The sequence below is a fragment of the Syngnathus leptorhynchus genome, chromosome 9, assembly GCF_054491065.1.
Source record: "Syngnathus leptorhynchus isolate UIUO chromosome 9, UIUO_Slep, whole genome shotgun sequence".
NCBI lineage: Eukaryota > Metazoa > Chordata > Actinopteri > Syngnathiformes > Syngnathidae > Syngnathus > Syngnathus leptorhynchus.
Window position 1 is genome coordinate 9,414,559 of NC_141203.1, and position 19,751 is coordinate 9,434,309.

At 39.8% G+C, this 19,751-nt stretch overlaps 2 protein-coding genes across 5 annotated transcripts in view; both read left to right on the forward strand.

Annotated features, from left to right (window-relative positions):
• The window catches only part of thsd7ba (thrombospondin, type I, domain containing 7Ba), an 86,079-nt gene extending 83,055 nt beyond the window's left edge, over window positions 1–3,024 (forward strand). For all 3 annotated transcript variants that reach the window (XM_085920974.1, XM_085920975.1, XM_085920976.1), the window contains 5 exons: window positions 16–111; window positions 1,141–1,223; window positions 1,621–1,810; window positions 2,088–2,175; window positions 2,478–3,024. In XM_085920974.1, coding sequence (XP_085777100.1) covers window positions 16–111; window positions 1,141–1,223; window positions 1,621–1,810; window positions 2,088–2,175; window positions 2,478–2,559 — 539 coding nt within the window. In that variant the 3' untranslated portion in view covers window positions 2,560–3,024. The remainder of the gene's footprint in view (window positions 1–15; window positions 112–1,140; window positions 1,224–1,620; window positions 1,811–2,087; window positions 2,176–2,477) is intronic.
• A 1,867-nt stretch (window positions 3,025–4,891) lies between these two features.
• On the forward strand, window positions 4,892–9,072 carry hnmt (histamine N-methyltransferase). 2 transcript variants are annotated; one of them, XM_085920592.1, is made up of 7 exons: window positions 4,892–6,010; window positions 6,835–6,981; window positions 7,113–7,165; window positions 7,435–7,542; window positions 7,625–7,755; window positions 7,859–7,952; window positions 8,099–9,072. In XM_085920592.1, the coding sequence occupies exons 2-7, from the start codon at window positions 6,845–6,847 to the stop codon at window positions 8,458–8,460; spliced, it is 885 nt and encodes a 294-aa protein (XP_085776718.1). In that variant the 5' UTR covers window positions 4,892–6,010; window positions 6,835–6,844; the 3' UTR covers window positions 8,461–9,072. The 2 variants fall into 2 exon arrangements, with proteins under 2 accessions (XP_085776718.1, XP_085776719.1); XM_085920593.1 differs by lacking the exon at window positions 4,892–6,010 and adding an exon at window positions 6,616–6,758.
• Window positions 9,073–19,751: the final 10,679 nt, after the last annotated feature.

Genomic DNA, 19,751 nt, shown 5'->3' on the forward strand with positions numbered 1-19,751 from the left:
CTGCTTCTGCTGCAGGAGGCCAGTGCTACAGTTACCAGTGGAGAACAGGAGGATGGAGCAATAATGAGAGAGCAGTGTGGTGTCAACGTTCGGATGGTGTCATTGTCACAGGTGAACACTGTCATCTTATCATCCTAGATGGGTCTGGAAGTTGCATTCTCATACAAATATGCAGAGCTGCACATGAATGTGAATATCTGTGCACTATGTCTGTGTTGATGCATGTCCTAGTTCTGTTTTTACACTCCTCACGTTGGTGTGAATTGGTGTGAGATGCAAGTGCACCAGTATGCATGATCAAGGTTTTGTGCTAGAATGTTTTCCAGGGGGCAACAGTAAAAGATGAGACATGTTTTACAAAGTGTAAATTTTTTCACGACTGTCCCAAGAAAAGACAACAAAAAAAAACATCCAACATTATTGATTAGCTTGTGTACTCACAACTGATGGATAATACATGTGGGATTTTTTTTTTCTTTTTTTTTTTGCAAACAGCAATATTTAATCCTCTCCATCAGAATCCGACGCATTCATTTCGAAATACTAGCTGATAGTAGAAAAATATATCCCGCGGTGCCAACACGTCTCACACATCGCACATGAGAAGACGAATTTTAGTCTACTGCTCTAGTTGAATTTACCACCTTATCTGATGTGCCTATTCTCAGTGCGGCCTTTATTGATTCATCCGCTCACTCTTAGCATAAGTAATCAATAAGCCAGAGGCTGAGCTGGGAGACTTTCAATCCATATAAATATAATCATGCATTTGTATGTGTGGGAAGAAAAGCAGCCGAAGAGAAATGGAACAAAGGTAGCAGTGCTGTGGGACTGGAAGCTTAGGGTGAGCTCTATGTGCTGTAAATAGAACCTGAATGTGATCTTATCGCTTTAAAGGAAATGTTTCTGGCAAATATGAGCCCGGGAGGAATAACCTCCCTCTGGAGAGGAAGCCCGATACTCTTTGATATTTTGACATGTAATTTTCCAGGTTGGAATTAAAATGTTCGCAGATTGATCATGGACCCTGATAGGCAACTAAGCCCATTAATCAGTGGTGACACTACATTAATTTAGTGATCGATGAGTCCAGGCATTGAAGTGAAACCCTTTTTTTTTTTTCCCCCTCTTCTCCTTTAGGGGGGTGTTTCCCGCAAAAAAGACCGAGCAAGATTCGGCACTGCCATCCACCGTGCACCAAGCCCTTCTCACACTGCACGTCGGTAAGATCACACAAGCGAGATCAATTCCTGTCTCATCTTACCACTTTCCTGCCATGGTGCTTTCTTTCAAATGGACATGGAAAGATGACATGTAGCATTTTGAAGCCGTAGAATATAACTATATCAATTCAGGCTGCATGCCAGGATGCGACTACACGCAGGTAGAGAAGGTTTGGGTGCTGCATACAAATCAAAAGGCAATCAAGGAGATGTGAGGAAAGTTTGAAGTTTTACTGCCCCTCACAGTAGCTTTTATGCTACTACAAGACTGAACCAAAGCTGAGCCCAATAAAGAATTTGAATCCTAAATGTAATACACCAAAAATGATGACGTATGTGCCTTGACCAAGTGATTATATTTACTGTGCTGCCCCCGTCCTCGCGGGTCACCATGCAGAGTGGCGTCTGTGGGTGTGAGAAGGGTTACACCGAAGTGATGACCACCCACGGCTTCCTGGACTACTGTACTCGAACACCGGGCACAGACACCAATAAGAAAGCCGACGTGAAAACCAACACGGGAAGATTAAAACCATCCCGAGCCCGAGACCGTCTCACAGAGTGGACCTTACGACCCGTGGGCCCAGGTACTGAAATGGAAATGATCTGTAATGCTTTGACCTCGTGCCCGAGATCATTACTTTTGACTAGTCGCTTTATAGAGCTTGAATGGCTAAGCCAGTTATCGTAGTTCAGTGTTTCCACCGGGCTTGTCATTATATGCTGTAAAAATCACCAAACCGTGACACTGCAGTAGGATGAGTTAATGGACGCTGAAGCTAATTCTTCATTTGAAATCAGGAGAGTATTATTTGAATGTTTTCTCATCGAGTATGAATAACAAAGTTGACTTTCATTGCACAGATGGAAGAGTAAAGCTGTGGGTTTATGCTGTGACCGTCGTTGGATTCATCTTAATACTCTTCATTATTGCATTCTCATTCCTGGTCTGGTATGTAGCATGTTATTTGCTCAACAGCGTCATTGTGACCCCCCCACCACCACCACCACCAGAAAAGCTCAGCTGCATGCACACACACGCACACATCGGAGATGTAAACGTTCACATCTGCTCTTCATGCTGTCGAGGATGACTTATACACCTCTCAACATTTTGCCACTACTGTGCTATCACGTAATATAACTCTACGTAAAGATTGATATCATGTCAGGTTGCCTTGAAGCGACAAATCAGAAGCAATGTCAGCTTGTCTCGTTTACTTCTGTTATTTTTTATTTATTTTTTTTATACAGTAAACCAGCCAAAATGACCAGGACGACACCTCCGCCACAGAAGCCTTTGACCCTGGCCTATGATGGTGACATAGATATGTAACCACATCGGTGTTCTCCATACGAATGACCTCCACCGCCTCTTGGCCGGACTCATTCAGGCAGTACGAACGGACCGAGGTACTCCGACAGAGTCGCACAAATAACATACGCTGTTGAACGACACACTCACACATACTAAATTGCTCCTCGAAAGAAGAGCCTGAGAAGTCAAAGTCGCAACATGGAGGCAGCGCTGCAGGCTGGCTTGCAAACCTGAAATCATCACGGCTTGCAAAAGCTGAAACATTTTTAGTTTTATTTGATGATCGTGTATATGTTTGCTAAAAATCAGAAGGACCAAACGGAGATGTGGTTGTCTCTTAATGGACATATTAAAAATTCATGACGCACAGAGACTGAACATTTCTCATCCTCGTTGGAAATTTATCAAGGAAATGTCACAACTTTTTTTGTGTAACCAGCCTTTTTTCGGAGAATAAACAAAAGAAAATGCTTTTATGCACTACGTTAGTGCTGATTCACTAATCCCTTTCCTTTGAAATGACTTTTATAGTGTTTGAAATGTTTATGCAAGTCGTTGCTGTTGGATTGTACTTTGTTGACGATGCCATACTGTATGTTGTGTAGACGTGGAAACCAAAAGCAGGCTTGCCTCCAGTTTAACAATTCTCATTTCTCCTACGCAAATCTCATTAGAAGCCGAGAAAAGTGAACATCATTCAGTGGGATTGCTGAATGTCACGTGAACTTAGATCATACAAAACATGAATGTCAGGAAGAGAAAGATACACAGTTTGGAATTCTTTGGGTAATGACATGATGGGTCATCATTTTGCCTTTCTACACCCCCACAATGGATATGAAATAAAACAATCACTTTGCAAATGGAGCAAAGGCTTTCAGCTAGATTTTGAGATTTTCCACATATATTCAAGCTGTCAACCTTCAAAGAGTCTTTATTTTCTTTCATGTTTAGTTTGCTCAGCTGCACTGAGAAGCAGAAGAATGCAATTCCACTTCAAGGATTTGGGGTTCTTAAAGGTTTTTTCTGTGTCATTATTACTCAAATAATAGATTGTACTTGAATAAAAATAACCAAAAGAACGAAGTTGGAAATCACAAATTACTCGTTTGTTCATTTCCGGACCAACTTTTGGATCTAATTTGATTTGCGAGAAACCACCGCGCCCGACGAACAAACAACCAATCAGCGACAAAAAGGGGTAACTGACAAGGCCTCAATCATTTCTCATTTACACCTCGAAGCCTCATGCCAGTATTTTCCTAGTTACACGTAAAACAGACAGTTTGAACTAAATGACAAATGCTAACTCCGCTAATAAAGGGTAAATAAATATTTTTTTAATTCTATTTTTTTTTTTAAATCTTCTCACAGCTTGATTGCTTTAATTAAAACTCATATTAGTAAAGGCAAAATCATAAGCACTGTCATTGTCCAAATTCAATTTTGCATTCACCTATTTAGTTCTCTTTTTAATCGAACAAGTTATCTAATTGCTCATCATGCACAAACAAGTATTTTTTTGCCAGGTGACACAAAGGACAATTAAAAACCAAATATTTGAAAGCACATATGAAGTCGTTTATTTTCTGTATATCTGCTTTTATTCTTATATCCACCATTTGCTTATGCAAAAAAAAAAAAAAGTTTACCACCAAACCATCATCTCGATGGATCCTGCAATCAAGATCAACTCCTACATTTCCAACCCTTAGTGCATTATTCATATGACAGAATGGATTATTGAGTGATAGTAGGCAGCTGACAACAGTGTACGCTATCTTTTTTTTTTTTTTTCCTCCTGCCTCCACAAATTGAATATTTGCTCTGGTGTTACCTGACCTCCTTCTGAATGTATTACCGGTAACTATCACCCATGGTTGTTACTCGATGTAGCAATTGTATTTCAGCAGCTGATTGTGCGCAGGTAAGCTTGACGTATTCTGAAACAGAAATGCTCAGTGGCCTTGAAAAAAATGCTCTGTTTTAATAGTTGTGTGACAAGTTCAAAAGATGCAGTCATGAAATTGGATCAAACTGTGAACTATGGATCATTTCTAAAGACCGTGAACATATCAACTTTGCTGGCATTTCATTTTTTCCCCTGATTATAGATTGGCTTGTGCCCGTATTGTTTTTCAAATATCATGCTATTTGTGTTACTATTGTGTGTATTGGAGATCTGAACACTGATGCAAATAAATCGTGGAACCCTGTGAAACAAAGAATCACGTCTTTTTTTTTTTTTAGGTCTACACCTGTGATCTTAATCAGCTTTGTGACTCATGGCAGGGGGATGAATAATGAATACTGATCATTCCCACAGCATCGTGCCGGATGTGAGGGGAAATGTGTTTAAAATCTTTGGTGATATCTAATGGACTCATTTAAGACTGTCACTTTTGTTTAAGCCAAGGTTCAATTCCAAATGCTTGTGTCGCGGCCATCTGATAGGAGGCAAAGCTGTGGGCTAATCTTGTCAAGTTAAATTAATTTCATTTCGGAGCCTCCACGGGCATATTTGCAGGTCTCTGTGACGATACGTGAACAATTCGACAATGGGGAAGTGTTGCTCTACAGAAATTTGTCTGGAACCGGGCCAAACAAGTGTTTTTTTAATGATTACATTGATATTTACAAAAATAGCTATCTATATTCATGTATTCACCAAAACTTGACTTTTTTTGATTCAGTAAAACAATTTTATTTGGTAAAACAAACAGGTAAGATGTGACAACTCTGATATTATTGCTATGTTTTGCTAATTGGCAAATGTTTACATACTATTATCCAATAATGAGAGTTGACAGGAAAAAACGATGCAAGTACTCAAAAGCAATAAAAAGATTTGGAGATCTAGGCTAGATTTGACAAAGAAAAGGAGGAAAAAGTGATGTAATACAGTTGTACTTTTGTGTTCAGTTAAAGTTTCATGAAGCTGAGAAAGGCTGAAATTGTGTGTCGAACATTGAGCAACGGATACACTAGGAAGGTTCAAAAGGAGCTTTCTGCTGGACACTAAAGGGAGAAAAACATTTCATAGAGGCGAGCTCTACACAAAACAAAAAGCTCCCATGCAGTGGTTGCTGCAGTCTTTAAACTCAAAAGGGTCAGTCTTTGTGACTTTCTATAAACGATACAATAATCAAACTGTGGCCTTATTGCTTTGCTGTTTCAAACCAAATGTTATCAAATGTCAAAAGAAGAGGGGTCAAATTGATGTTTTTGCTTGTATATAAAGACTTGGGTCTCTGCAATGACTGCCCACCCATTCAAGTAATTAATCATGTCATATCTGCCAATTTCTGAAAATATGCCTTGTTGTTTTTTTCCAAGCGGGCTATGGCACCCTCTAGTGGTGAACCTTGAGCAATGCGTGACAGGGCTGCGGGAGTGTTCTTTGGCTTTTCCCTTCCAAAGCTGCAGGCAGTGCACATTCACCGACTGGACTGCGGCACCGCCCCATACAGTAAGTGCACGAATATTTCGCATTGTGTGAACACGATGAATGCGAGGAAGCAAACCGAAATGCGACATGTCTGCATGGCACCTGTAGGCTATTTCACCTCCCTGTACGATACGAGAGCTTTTCTGCTATTTCTTTCTCGATCTACCTCCGCCCATTGCAATGCACACATATTCCAACTAATGCTTCACCACACGGAAAATGTTTCACAAATCGCCTCGGTGGATTAAGCAATCCAAACCCGGTTGTAGGTTGAATAATCTTCGTCCAAAAAAAAAGAAAGTGGTGACGTCACCGGTGAGGCGTGATTGTTGTCATCGCTCTTGAATTCAGCAATCGCCCATTTAAAACAACAAACACAAAGAATTGTTTTATTACTTCACAGGCCATAGGATTAGGTACACTTGTACAATGTTGGGAAATCTAAGACAATAACTATGCCTTATCAAAACAATAATGCAGAGTTAAAGATTGTCAGATGTCATACTAAATATTTCTGTGTTGAATCATTTTCAGTGGTGCCCTGACTAGTTTTTCTTTCCTGTATGTCAGACTCAACTTAGTTGGCTGACTAATACGACGTAAGAAGAGCAGAACTTCTGATTGTTTGTAAATTATAGTTGGGCTTTTATTTTGAAAATATTTTTATTTATGTTTCAAATTAGGGTTTTAAATTAGGGTTTCAAACAAGGGTTAGGATTTCACAGTACAGTTTCAATGTAGGGTTAGGCCCTATCAAATTAAGGTTAGGGTAAGCCATAAATAACTGAAATTTGTACCTTGTTGTGGTGAGTTGATATTAATTGTGTTTTGTATTACCTTGCCAGACATAGCGTCATGGCATCTCCACTCAAGAGTTTGGTCTACGATGATAACCGGTACCAGAAGGCCTTCCATCTTTTTCTGGAGCGCTCCTCTGAACATCAGTGTATGAAGGACTTTATTCATAAGATCTTGCCAGACATTGTGGCCAGGTAATCCACTTTGCACACCTGTTCACATAATAATACTGTCACACGAAAGCTGGACCGAGACCAATTGTCCTCCGTGAGATGAAGTTATGTTGGAAAATGACATTTGAATCAATCTCTTCTTTCCCCCATAGCATTGGAAACGGGAAGCCCCATCTGAATGTTATTGGAGTTGGAAGTGGTGATGGTAAGAGACCACGCTCGACGCAGTTTTATTATAGCCGGGCCAACTTCACATTTTATGATGCTATATAATTGAGTAACTTCCGGCAGTGGTCAACTAAGGTGAGGACACATTCTTGTATTAGTAACTAATATGTCCTCAATTGCCATAGCACATGGCCACAAAGCATTTGAAATATTCAACATGTTTGCGCTTGTCTGTTTGTCTACATATGTCATTGTAGATTGCAGTTTCATGTGTGTTTGGGATTGAAACTGTGCTGGTGCCTGTAGGTCGCATTGATCTGGAGATGTTCTCTGAGCTTCGTCTGAAGCACCCCGGGGTGACGGTGGACTACGAGGTGATCGAGCCCAGCAGCCAGCAGCTTCATAGCTACAAAGGTAGCTTGAGCTTTTCTCCCATCACGTGTTGATGTTACAGAGAGTCTTTGGACTACGATGGTCTGATTGTGAACTGTTGCAGTGTTGGTGTCACAGAAGTCTGATTTGGATTATATCACATTTAAGTGGAACAAGATAACTTCCTCTGAGTTTGAGGAACAATGGAAGTTAAAGGAGATGACAAAGAAAGCTGATTTAATTCACATGATTCAGGTTAGTGCTGAGGTAAAGTTCATAAAAACTGTTTCTTTGCCTAACGGCGTTATTTTATGAATCCAAATGTGAAGCTCGCTAATTTTATTTGTAAAATCGACAGATGCTCTACTATGTCAAGGATGTTGAAGCCACCGTCGGATTCTTTCGAAGTCTCCTTGAAAAAAATGGGAAGCTTCTCATTATTCTGGTGTCTGGTAAGGGATCTAATCTCTCTGTGCACTTTATGGTCTGTCCTAATATTTACTCTACAGGTGCATCTCAATAATATAGAATAATGAGTCAAGCCAAGTTTTTTTATTTTAGCTGTAAACTGACATCTTCAATATGATCTGTTTTTCAGGTGAGAGTGGTTGGGGAAAGTTGTGGCAGACATTTAGGGGTCAGATCAGCGTCTGCGAAATAAGTCAGTGTGTGACCACGGCAGATGTGAAAAGCATTCTGGATTCGGGGGGAGTGCAATACAAGAGCTACGTGCTGCCTTCAGAAATGGATATCACAGAGTGTTTCTCAGAGGGTGACCAAAGTGGAGAGCTGCTGCTTGACTTTCTCACTGAGGTATATCACTTTAGCCAAACAGCCTCGCCGCAACTAAAAGCCGATGTCATCAAGTTACTTCGAGATCCGGCTTGTTCTCGCGAAGCTGACGGGAAAGTTCTCTTCAACAATAATCTGGAGGTGATTGTGGTCGATTCACCAAGATAAGAGTGAAATCAATACACGTGTGTAAGATAAGCAAAAATAAGTTTGAAGCTCCGGGTAAGCAACCTGATTTAAGCACTGATCCTCTAAAGAGCCTCTTTTATTCATCAAGAAATAATATTAATGAATATTGATTACTATCAATAAATAATGTTTTTTTTAAAAGATGAAGCAATTGCAATCAGCTTTAAATTGTTTATCATATGGGGCATAATCCATTCTGTCAACTTGTGATTTATTTGGATGTGTTCCAATTTTGGGTCTAGGGTTATCATGTTTACCTTTATTTTATTTTTTTGCTATTGCCAATTTCCTCTTGTGGGCATAAAAAGGGCGAAGAAGCAAAACGCTTTTGGGAAAAATCATTTAGTTCTCTGAGCTGAATCATTGGGAAATATGCAGATGTCTCAAATATGTTGTTCATATTCGGCAGCGTTGTGTTTAGCACATCTGCATTGTAGTTCTGAGATTCAGGGTTGGAACCAGCCTTCGGTTTACATGTTCTGTCTTGTGTCAGAAGGTACAATGTAAACTATTTAACTTTGACTGCACTGATTCAACTTGTCAATAATTTTTTTAATCTTTACTAGTTGTATTTCAAAATGGGCAAATAAATCTGACGACTTAAACTATATTAACACTTTTTTAGCAAAATATTATGAAATAATTAAATATGTTGATTCATGGTTATTTGGTGTGCACGTGTGACTGGCAACAAAACGTATATTAGCAGCCAAAAATAATATTGCAACATAATTTTGATGTACTTTACTTTAAAGGATCCTTTGAGGTTAATTATATTATGTGCCTTGATGCAAGCGTTAAAGAGTGAATTACATTTCAGTACTGGATTTAAATTATCTTGAGACATTGGCGCCATCTTGAGGGCAGTATGAGTAGGTGCAAGTGTGAAACATGACATAAGGCTCTTCAACGTTTTAAAAAAACTGCTAAAAGCTGTTTCATTTGTGCACAAGTTATTTTAAATGTTAATCGTTTTCAGTTTTCTATTTGTGCAATTTGCAGAACTATAGTGTTAATAATATTTAGTTTCCATGTACATAACTTTTGACATAAACAACAGTTGCACCTTAAGTCCAGCAGATGGCAGTGCATGCGCAGGAATGGCTCAAACTCAATCGATGTGCTTAAAAAGCTCCCCAACAGAGGGCACAATGACTTCACTTTCAGACAGCAGATACAACTAATAATAAAATTTAAAAGCATTCTTGAGCAATAACGTTAAACGATAACAAACATGTTTTTAAATGCTCACAATGATGGCTGACTTTGAAATGTAACATTTAAATTTTAATTATAATGTGACTGCAGACACACACACATACACACACATAACACATGTCAAGCTACTCAGGTCTTGTCAGAGGCTGTCTAGTAAATGCGTTCTGGCTGCTCATTTACCTCATTAGCTTTAATAGATCAGTAATTGAAATTCATCCGAAATTCTTGTCCATGCACTCCCCTCAACACATCCCCCTTCCCCATCCCCTGCTGATATCGATGCGTTTTCCAGCACCTGTTCAGGCTTCATTAAAGGAGGTCCTCACTGGGCCCTCGCACACCACCAAGTGACAGAGCATTAGTCACTGAGATAATCAACCTCAACACACTACTGACGCTAATTCTCTTGAAGAATTATACGACTTGGGGTCTTATCACACGACATGAATACATTTTCACAGATCATCGGAAACTATAGCATGATGACGTGCAGTTTTGTTCTAATTGTCCACGACGGTTTTGATAATGAAGTGTGAAATCCACCCATTCACACCAAGCATGTTAGATGTTGCTCACGTGCCAACACACTGATTTGGAGACACCTTTAGGTGAAGTTCTTCATCCGAAAAGAAGCCAACCTGCTTTGCTCCATCTGGCCTGCAATCAAAGATGAACTTTCAGCCTCTGGCTCAGCCTAATGAGCAAATGCAGTCATTATTATTTTTTATCTGAGGAGGCTTTACTCCTTTTTGTCACGCTAAAGCAAGCTACATTGGTAGCATGATTTATTTAGGATGGACTATTGCCAAAAACGAAACAGTCACGGTTTCATGTTGTATAATGGGGTGGATGAAAAATCTAATAAAATTTAAAATATCAAATAAAATGCTGGAGGGCCTTTACTGGTGCTACACAGATTCCTGATGGCACTTTCTTAGTTCCAGTGTTGCACCATCACCTGCCACTGACATGAATTTGAGAGCTTTTAAATTTTTTCTTTTCAACTGAGTGAAGTAACTGGCCAATAAATTAGAATTTGCTAGAGCCTCTGTTTGTCCCTACGAGCTCCTTTGAGTGGAGCAAAAGTTTGAATTCTTTGGTCACTTCTTGGCTGGTTTTATTCACACAATGATAAGTTACAAAATAACAATTAAAAATTAAATAGAGGCATGAGATAAGGCTGGAGAGGCACGATTACCCCCCCCCCCCCCACCACCATCTAGAAAAACAAAGGCATTTAATGGTATTCTGTCAAGTAATGCTGTTTTAAAATAAAAATAACAAAAAAAACGTTAATTACTGTAAATCTGACCTTTTACAACCATAATAATAAACATAAAAACCTCTCTAAAAGAGTCACTGTTTATTTAGCGTATGCAAATGCATTTTCTTCCTTTGGCCACAAAAGGTAAAATGGTGAAAATGTTTTTGTTTATTCAACTTTTATATCAACACAACAACTTTTTCCCCCTCCATTTTGTTATTGTCTGCACATTTGTCATAAAGTGCCTGGACTCCACTTATCTTTGAGGACAAACCTTCGATGGCATCTGAGTATATTTTTCGGAGCTTGGATATTCAGCGCTTGGCCAAATTCTCTCTTGAGATGTTTATCTTCTTTAATATGGCTTCTCTCCTCGCCACACTGGCCAAGAGTCATCTTCTATCAGCTATCATGTCAGGGGAGCTCTAGGAGAACCTAGCAGCACGTAAAGTGGCCCTAAAATACATCACGCACCCTCTAATGGGCAGAGGCTGCTCCCAGGGCCTTGAAATATAGCTCTGATATCAGTCGTGTAAATGGCTCGCCCCTGTGACATATTTCATCCAGGAGAATTAGTCCTGTTTAGCAGGTGCTGTTATATAGCAGCTGTCCTCCATGGGACTCGGTCCAGCACAATATGGCTGTTTGATTGACGACTTCTCACAGTCCCCTCCTCCATTTAATTCGCCTGGATAACAGGGTTATAGTAAATACAGGACAGTGCGGGGTTATTCGGGTTTTCTCTCTGCTTGTTGGTTGAACTTCACAGAAGAGAAGCGATGGCGTAAACTCGCCGGTTGAAATCAATCTAAGCCGATTAGGCACAAATCAGAAAGGGTTGGAAAGTGGTGACTTGGCTCTAATCATGTTTTTGTTTGTATGTCTCGTTAATCTACCGGTTCAAGGCCTCGTTGGTCCTATCCTCAGCGCTGCTCTCGTGGGAATGAATGTGGACTAGTTGCGCTGATAAGCAGCTCGTTTTATTCAATGTGCTACGTATTGAACCAGAAGTACACAGACGAGAAAAAAAAAACCCACTAATTGACCCTATTCATTATAAAATTGGCATTGTATTCAGGTGGCAGCATTTATCAATATTGTTGGTATCATTGGCTTATTGGTACTAGCTGAATCAAATTTGCCTGATCAATTAAGAAATTAAGAATAAATACATTAAATTAAATAAATAAATAAATGAACATACAACAAATGAATACATTAATAAATAAATACATACACAAATAGATAAACAAATGAGAAACTGTGCGATTCTACCACGTTGCCATTTTCTTATCCGGATGAATGAAAAGCTGTCAACCTTCTACTATCTCACCTGAGAATTATTCTATGAAAAATGGAATTTAACATTTAAGCAGTGGAAGAGCAGCAAATCTGTCGCGCATTGGAGCTTGAAATTGGCCAAATGAAAAATACCAAACATGCCCAGTTTGTCGTTTTGAGGCACTGGCAAAGGATTTGAAACGCTCCATGCCAAGTGAACGCTACAGATGTTTATCCGCTGCATTTTATTAGTGAGGACGATTTTGTCTGTTCTGTTGGAGAGCAGCTCGAAGAAGTGATCATAACGCAGAACAATCCTGCCACAAGTTAATACCCGCAGCGGGGATATTTGTACTTAATCCCCGTTATGAGAAAAAGAAAATCAGACCTTACAGTTCCCTGCAGCTCTGCTCTGACTTTATTATTCTTTAGTACTTTAATCTACATGTATCTCATCTTCTGCCTTTATTAAATGCTGGTTCTGTCTCATTCGCCGGATCTTAAAAAGCCTCTGTCTCGTGGGCATCAGCTTGATTGTGGAAAGGAAATGAAGAAAAAAAAAAACTTTGGAACGCTATTTAAAGTGTGACTCCCAGGAGTGACCCCTCTGTCTTAATAACCCACAATGAGATTACCCTGGTCCAACCCTGTCTTAAACATGTCTGATCAAATGTGTGTCATCTTTTTCCACTCGTAAGAAGTGTTTACAGCAAAGGTGTCTACACCTTTTTATTCTTTGGTTGCAGACAGAAAAAATGTTAATAAGACAAATCGTGTTGGAGTGTCCAGATTTGGGAGGCGAGGGGGCAGGGGGTCTCGGCCCTGTATTCCACCAGACTAGATCCACCCCTGGATTGAGCACGACCAAATTTATTTTTGTATTAGATTTGAAACCAAATGACAAAATAATGAGTTGCTGTTTCATTTTTCGTTTGCCATTTGCAAATGGAAAGAATACACAAATCATGTTTCATATTTCATATTTTTTTTAAGTTTTTAAGATACTCTGCCATCTAAATCCCAATGTGCTTCTGCGCAGCCGTTTGAAGAAAATCATGATTGATTAACAGTTGCCACTCTACACCTTTCTTACATTTGTTGCCGGGCTCTGCCGATATTTGTGTCTCACAAGATTCAATTGGACTTGCAAATCGATGCGGGTATTGATGGCTGTCAAATAAAACCCATTATGGTGAACAGATCTAATTCTTCATTTGGAATTGATTTCATTTTCAATGACCCATGCACGTTCAGCGGAGCACACAAGCACCACAGTGACGTTTTGGCGGGTAGATGTTATTCATCACCAACAAAATGTCCCGTCCTCGCACTCCAATAAAAAACAGAGTAATGACGCTTCTGTGGGCGCTGTCACCTCAACACTGCTTCATAAAGGATGACACAATTATACTTTACCAGCTCACCAAAAGTGCTGACATGAAAATCCAATATAAACTGTAGATGAGAGTGTTGATATCTCGGAGTCCCGGCTTTGGACAAGAGCGCTTTTGCTTTGGGATGTTCCTCAACAAATATTCACAACTGACACTTTAGACTTTCAAAGAGGCAGTAGCAATTTTGTATTAGATAGAGCGATAGCTGTGCACAACCGGACCGCAGAGCATAAAGCTGTGGTTCTATACGGTTTGTGTTTTGTACAGTATTCAATTCAGAATATTGATTAAAATGAATTCCTAAATAATTATTTCGAATTTCCCTGTGTTTGCAAGTACGATCGAACGTCAAAAATATTTACTCCTCATTGATTTCCATAATCATGCTCCTTTTGTGTCATGTGTAGAATAATCTTTCAAGCTTATATACAGCTCAATGTGCACATCTCATTTCCCTTATAGAGACACTTGCCTGCAAACAGCATTCTAATGCCGCATTAGCATCACTCGGTCAGCTTGATGCTTTTTTTTTTTGTCTCAAGTATGATGGATGACGGCATTAAAAGAGGGCCTAAACCTGAAATCTGGCTTTTTCCGAGACAGCCGAGCACCAACGCCCTGCTGCTTGTTGCTTTCCGCTAGCTGCAGCTTCTTAGCGAACGGTGGAATGATTCTCTTCTCTTTTTTTTCTTTATTATTCCTTTGAGAGACACATCTGGCCTTGGATAATCTCTCCTTCGTCTTTTCCCGCGTAATACATGCAAAGCCCTGCCATATGTAGTTCCCCGATTGTTCTTTTTTTTTCCACCCTCCTTGACGAGGTCAAAGACCGTATATCTACATGTTGACATGGTTTCTATTGTTTTTCCATTCCTCCCTCTCCACTATATAGACTTGAGACACTGCCACAGTTGCAAAACTAAACTCCCCCCCCCGGTCATTCATTTACATTCTTGATGACATAGGAAGTAATGCATAGAGTCTAGCTGTCCAAATTGAGAAAGCAAATAAGGAGCAGATTGAGACTGAATAACATGCAATGTTAATGGTAATGGAATGTGGAGCCTGTAGCCGAAATGCCTCGCGCATGACAAATATAATGCACCTGCAGTGGCTCACTTGTTTATTTATTAACAAAGGAATTGTCTGCTTCACTTTGCTATCACTGAGGCTTGACAGCTGCAGACTCCAGGTGATGCATGAGCCAATATGTGGACTGGAGAGAGCTCAACGTCGCACATCAATATGAAAATCAGTTTCTGGCTGAAATAGCTCAGGGCAGTACATCCAGCTCCAAAAAGTGACTAATCTTTGGGTCATAAACCCTGCACAAGATGCCCGAGGTCTTTTTTTTTTCGAGAGACAGCATTCAGAAATGCCATCATTTTCCGTTCCATGAGCCAAGGACCTCACTCCTTGCATTAGCAGATTTCTTTTAATAGTGTGTGAAATAGCAAGGTTGCCAGAAGAGCAAATAAAAGTGGGGAGGAAGAGGGGTAGTGTAAGGTGACCTTAGTCTCTGGAGCACCAGATTAAAAACTTCAAATGCTCTGCCAGAGGCTCTGCGAAAGAAACAAAAAGACCACAGGCACAATGTGACAGTGGATGAAGGTGGTTGCCAAATATCTTCTTCTTACAGAAAGGGATTAGACATTTCATAAGGCACTGGTAGTCCCATTGGTGCGTATATTAGTTTGCATATTATTGGCCAAATGTGTGTGCACACGCACGTGTTTGTGCATGTGAGCACATTTTACATACATACATTCTGTGCATTTGAGCATATTTTCCATGTTTTAGTTCTTATGAGGAACACGTGAACTCAACATGCATGCAAATACATATGAAAAAAAAAAAAAAAAAAAAAAAATATATATATATATATATATATATATATATATATATATATAAATGTTATATGTATTTGTATATATACATATATATAATTGTTCATTATAGGTGAGCAGGCTTTGCATCAGTGTCTCCAGTGGCTTGATAATAACTCGGCTCTCTTAATTACAGACTCAGCTTCCCGGAAAGAAAATGGCAAGGAAAAGATTTCACTCAAGAGGGAAGTGAGACAATGGCTCTCCAAATCCTTGAATGGATTTCTATCTCCAAAGCTCATGGTGGAGACAATTTGAATTGTAGCATTACCGGGTGCTTTAATTACTCTTCAATGACTTTAGTTGCAGTCCTTGACCTAGTTTAGATTCCTTATCAAAGACACCCATGCTCAGAAAAAAAAGATTACTTTTTAAACTTGTGGAAGCGAAAGGGGCAGACAAAAAGATGCTTTTGCAGAAATGCACAGAAGTGGACACAGCCCAACCAGTGTCATTTGGAAAGCAATAGCCCATTCTACGACGTGGCATCGAGTTGGCATCCTCGCAGCACTTAAATTTCCTCTCCCGAACCAGATGGCTGTGGAATTACACTTTTTTTTTAATCTAAGGCACGGACTTCCTCAGGTTTGGGGAAATGTTCTTGAGATAGCCATTTTAGATTCATTTGTAGAGCAGACATTCGGTTGCCCCAGGGGCGAATTTGACATAAAATCTCCAGAGTCCTCGTGTTGACTGTGTGAAAAATGCCATCAATCTCAAACTTGTAGAGTTTGAGAGTCCAAATAAATTCAGACTATGGTATACACACTGTACACTCAGCAGCCATAATATAAGTATGGCTAACAAACCAATGCAAGAGCTAAATAAATTAGAATATGAATGTATGTATTATGATATAATGATATAATATATAAGGAATGTATGAATAGTATATAATAATAATAATATAAATTTCAGCATGGCTAAAATGTAACATACATAAAATGTAAAATTTATTTATACAATTGGGATTAGACAGACCATTTTTGTGTGTGTCTGGAAAAAAAAAAAAAAAGATATTTCTTCTTCTGTCATTATCTCAGAATAAAAGGAAGGTCCAGCGGGTACCCGGTGCTCTTTTCGCATTGTGCATGCAACGTCAAGCAATGCACTTAAAGGTTAATTGGAAAAATTATCTGTTGAGCTGAAAACAAATGGCGCCGGAGTCCCCCTGCTGGCAGACGAGTTAATCTATGGCAGGTCTCCTCGTTGGTCCACCTGCGATCCATCTCCGTCACTCTGCTGACAGTCCCTGCGGGCTCCTGAGAGGATATGCCTCATCGCGCCACTGTGACTCGCCTGCTAATGAATACAGAGGAGCCCGGGACGTCCAGACGCGCACAAAATGCCTGGGCCGCTTAGATGATTCTCTGGCCGGATGTTGGCTCAAATGAAGCAGAACATGGCTGCTGGACCGGGAGCACAGACAGTGATGGGTCGGATGTTTGAAGATCATTCAATGAACCACAACAGACCCCAATGGAGAAAGGTTTATTATGGCGGATCAGGGTAGGCGGGGGTTGCGTCTAGATGAGATTTATGCTGTAGTACAAAAAAGATGCCACAAATATTTTGCTTCTTAACCAAGGCAAAAGATCAGGGCACAAGGTGCTGGCAAACATCTTACATGCTGTCCAGGATGTCAAATGATTCATTCTTGAAGATGATCATTGCAAATATAAATTGCAAAGAGCCAGTTTAATGCTTGCACACCGTCGCTGCTTCAATTATTGCATCTGCTGCTGATGCTCACAGCAAGCCATTACAGAACCTTGAATCTTCATCCTTTCATTGGCGTACGACATATGAACAGATAGAACCACATTGATTTTGAAATTTGGATTATCTTAAATTGAAACTCACAAGTACACTTCATAAAAGCACATTGTTGCTGTTATTTCTATAGGTGACGCGTTGAACAAGCTCATTACAAAACACAGTGAGTTTAGATTTAGTGAGGAGGATGCCATATGTTGGCAAATAGAGTCAGCAAAGTGAAAAACCACAGGGAACCTGGATACCTGCAGGCATCTCGAGTGCATTTCAGTCTGTCACACTCACAAAGGCATTTCTGCCTATGACGATTAGATTCAAATGAATAATGAGATTAATCTTGTGGAAAAGTATCTTCTTGATACGCTTCTGTTGCTTGAATGTGATCTGATCACTTGTTATATATTTCTCATTCTAGTTTAAGGATCTGAGTCTGACCTGGCCCCGGCACAATATGAAAGATGAAGGGTCACTTTGGTGCAACTGGATGGCAGGAGGATGACATGGTTGGCTGGCTAAGACTGAGCAGGCACAACAAGGAAAACGAATCACGCAACAAAGCAACTGCAAGGCTGAGAAGGTTAGAGTGTATTCAGGGAAGAAGAGTTGCATTACATTACTACGTAATTTAAAAAAAATGTAATTAGTGTAATTTCATTTGTTTGTAATGGTACTCTCGACGCCGGTAATTACAAACTCAACTACTCTGCATTAAAACAGTCTTAATGGTCTAATTAGTTACGAGAGGCTCAAAATAAAAATCACGATGCAGTTGTTTCCCTCTGTAAACAATATTCACTAAATATATCCAGTCCAAATCAAAGCAGACTAAATATGGACTGATTTAGAACCGAGTAGAATAAGATGTACCTAATGAAGTGTCTGGGGAGAGGATATTAAAATACTATGGAAGTGTACTGTTTACAAAATTGGAAAAATAATTGCCATTGCATCCAAACGTACTTAATCACTGCCATGTTCCATACGTTTATTGGCTCTTGATTCCAACGGTCACTCCTCCGAAGCGTAGGCGGAAAATATGCTTAATAGAGCGTCAAGTAGGTAATAATGCAGCACTGCAGTATGTTTTATCAGTTTAGTCCATAATCATTGTCCTATGAGTGATAACAGTCACTTCATTTAGTTCCACATTGAGTTTGATAGGGCTCATTCACTGTGCTCCTCAAATTACATTATATTGTATGGAACACGCCGACTCGTCTCTGGCGTGACGGCATCGGGGTGTGAAATCACGTCCCCCTTCATCAAAAGAGTTACGATCAGTCAAGATGGGCTCGTAACAAATAGCCGGCTTTGCGCTTTTATCAGCAATGCCGTGACCCTCAATACTGTGACCTCATCATTAATATGGGAAGGCCGGATGATAGATCAAACGTATGGTTCAGTGGAGCATCCCTGGGCCAGAGCTGGCCTTGAATCGTTCATCACACCATCCCTGTGGGGACTTTATGACAGTCCCGAGAGAGACAGAGAGAGAGAGAGAGAGACAGAGAGAGAGAGAGAGGAAGCTCTTGAGACTGTCAAATTTGTTTTACTGCTTTTGATAATGGACCCCTTCAAAGATGATGTGAACAAAGGAATTTTCTGCGCCACAATGACATTCCCTCATGTTAATACAAGTCGACTTTTATTCCGTTTGGGTCAGGCTTGAGTCACATCATAAAACATTCATCAAACAGTCTGGGTTGTCATGTCCAAATCATTGAAACCAATTGACAACGACCGACTTGGCCTGTTGCCTCGCACCTCAGAAATGGCAAGTCATTGGATTTATTCTGGTTTCAGGGGATTTTAAAAAAAGATGCAGGGGAGACGGCATTAACGTAGCAGGACAACTGTGATTGGGTTAGATGACAATTTGGAAACCTAACCTTGGTACAATAAATTTCATTTGTACATCAAGAGTAGTTCAGTCATGATTGAGAAAGACCCACCAGATCAGTTTAAAAATAAAATGAATAACACAATGATACAATAGGAGCAGTGACGTCATTCCCAGAATTTATCACAACGTGTCTTGCAGCAGATTATGTAATATAATAATTATATGCTACAATCTCTGAGGGACAATTTCACTTAGCCTTTCCTTTTAGATCCATTTTACGTAGAATCCTGATGTAATTCACGCACTATACACACAAATGAGTTCCACAGCAAAACCGGCTTCAAGGGAGTGATAGCCTGAGGAAGTGTGATTGTGGCTGAAAGAAACATTGGCTTAAGTCGGTTGTTGAACTATAATTAAGTTTGCAAAAAGTGTCACATTTTCAAATGTATTCTTAAAATTATTTGAAAATATTGCTAGTTCCTCTACCACGGAAATTGTCGTTTGTGAGGTTGTTTTGTGTATTATTTGTGTGATTGCAAGGAAGCTCTTCCGTCTTTTGACAATTTAGTTTCATCCAGATCACGTCTCTTGACTGATTTTACTTT

What these genes read in the sequence shown, in the direction of transcription:
- hnmt (XM_085920592.1), top strand. Translation starts at nt 6,845, where the DNA reads ATGGCATCTCCACTCAAGAGTTTGGTCTACGATGATAACCGGTACCAG. An exon ending in TTGCCAGACATTGTGGCCAG is followed by an intron (nt 6,982 to 7,112) that starts GTAATCCACTTT and finishes TTTCCCCCATAG; the next exon opens with CATTGGAAACGGGAAGCCCC. An exon ending in TCTCATTATTCTGGTGTCTG is followed by an intron (nt 7,953 to 8,098) that starts GTAAGGGATCTA and finishes TCTGTTTTTCAG; the next exon opens with GTGAGAGTGGTTGGGGAAAG.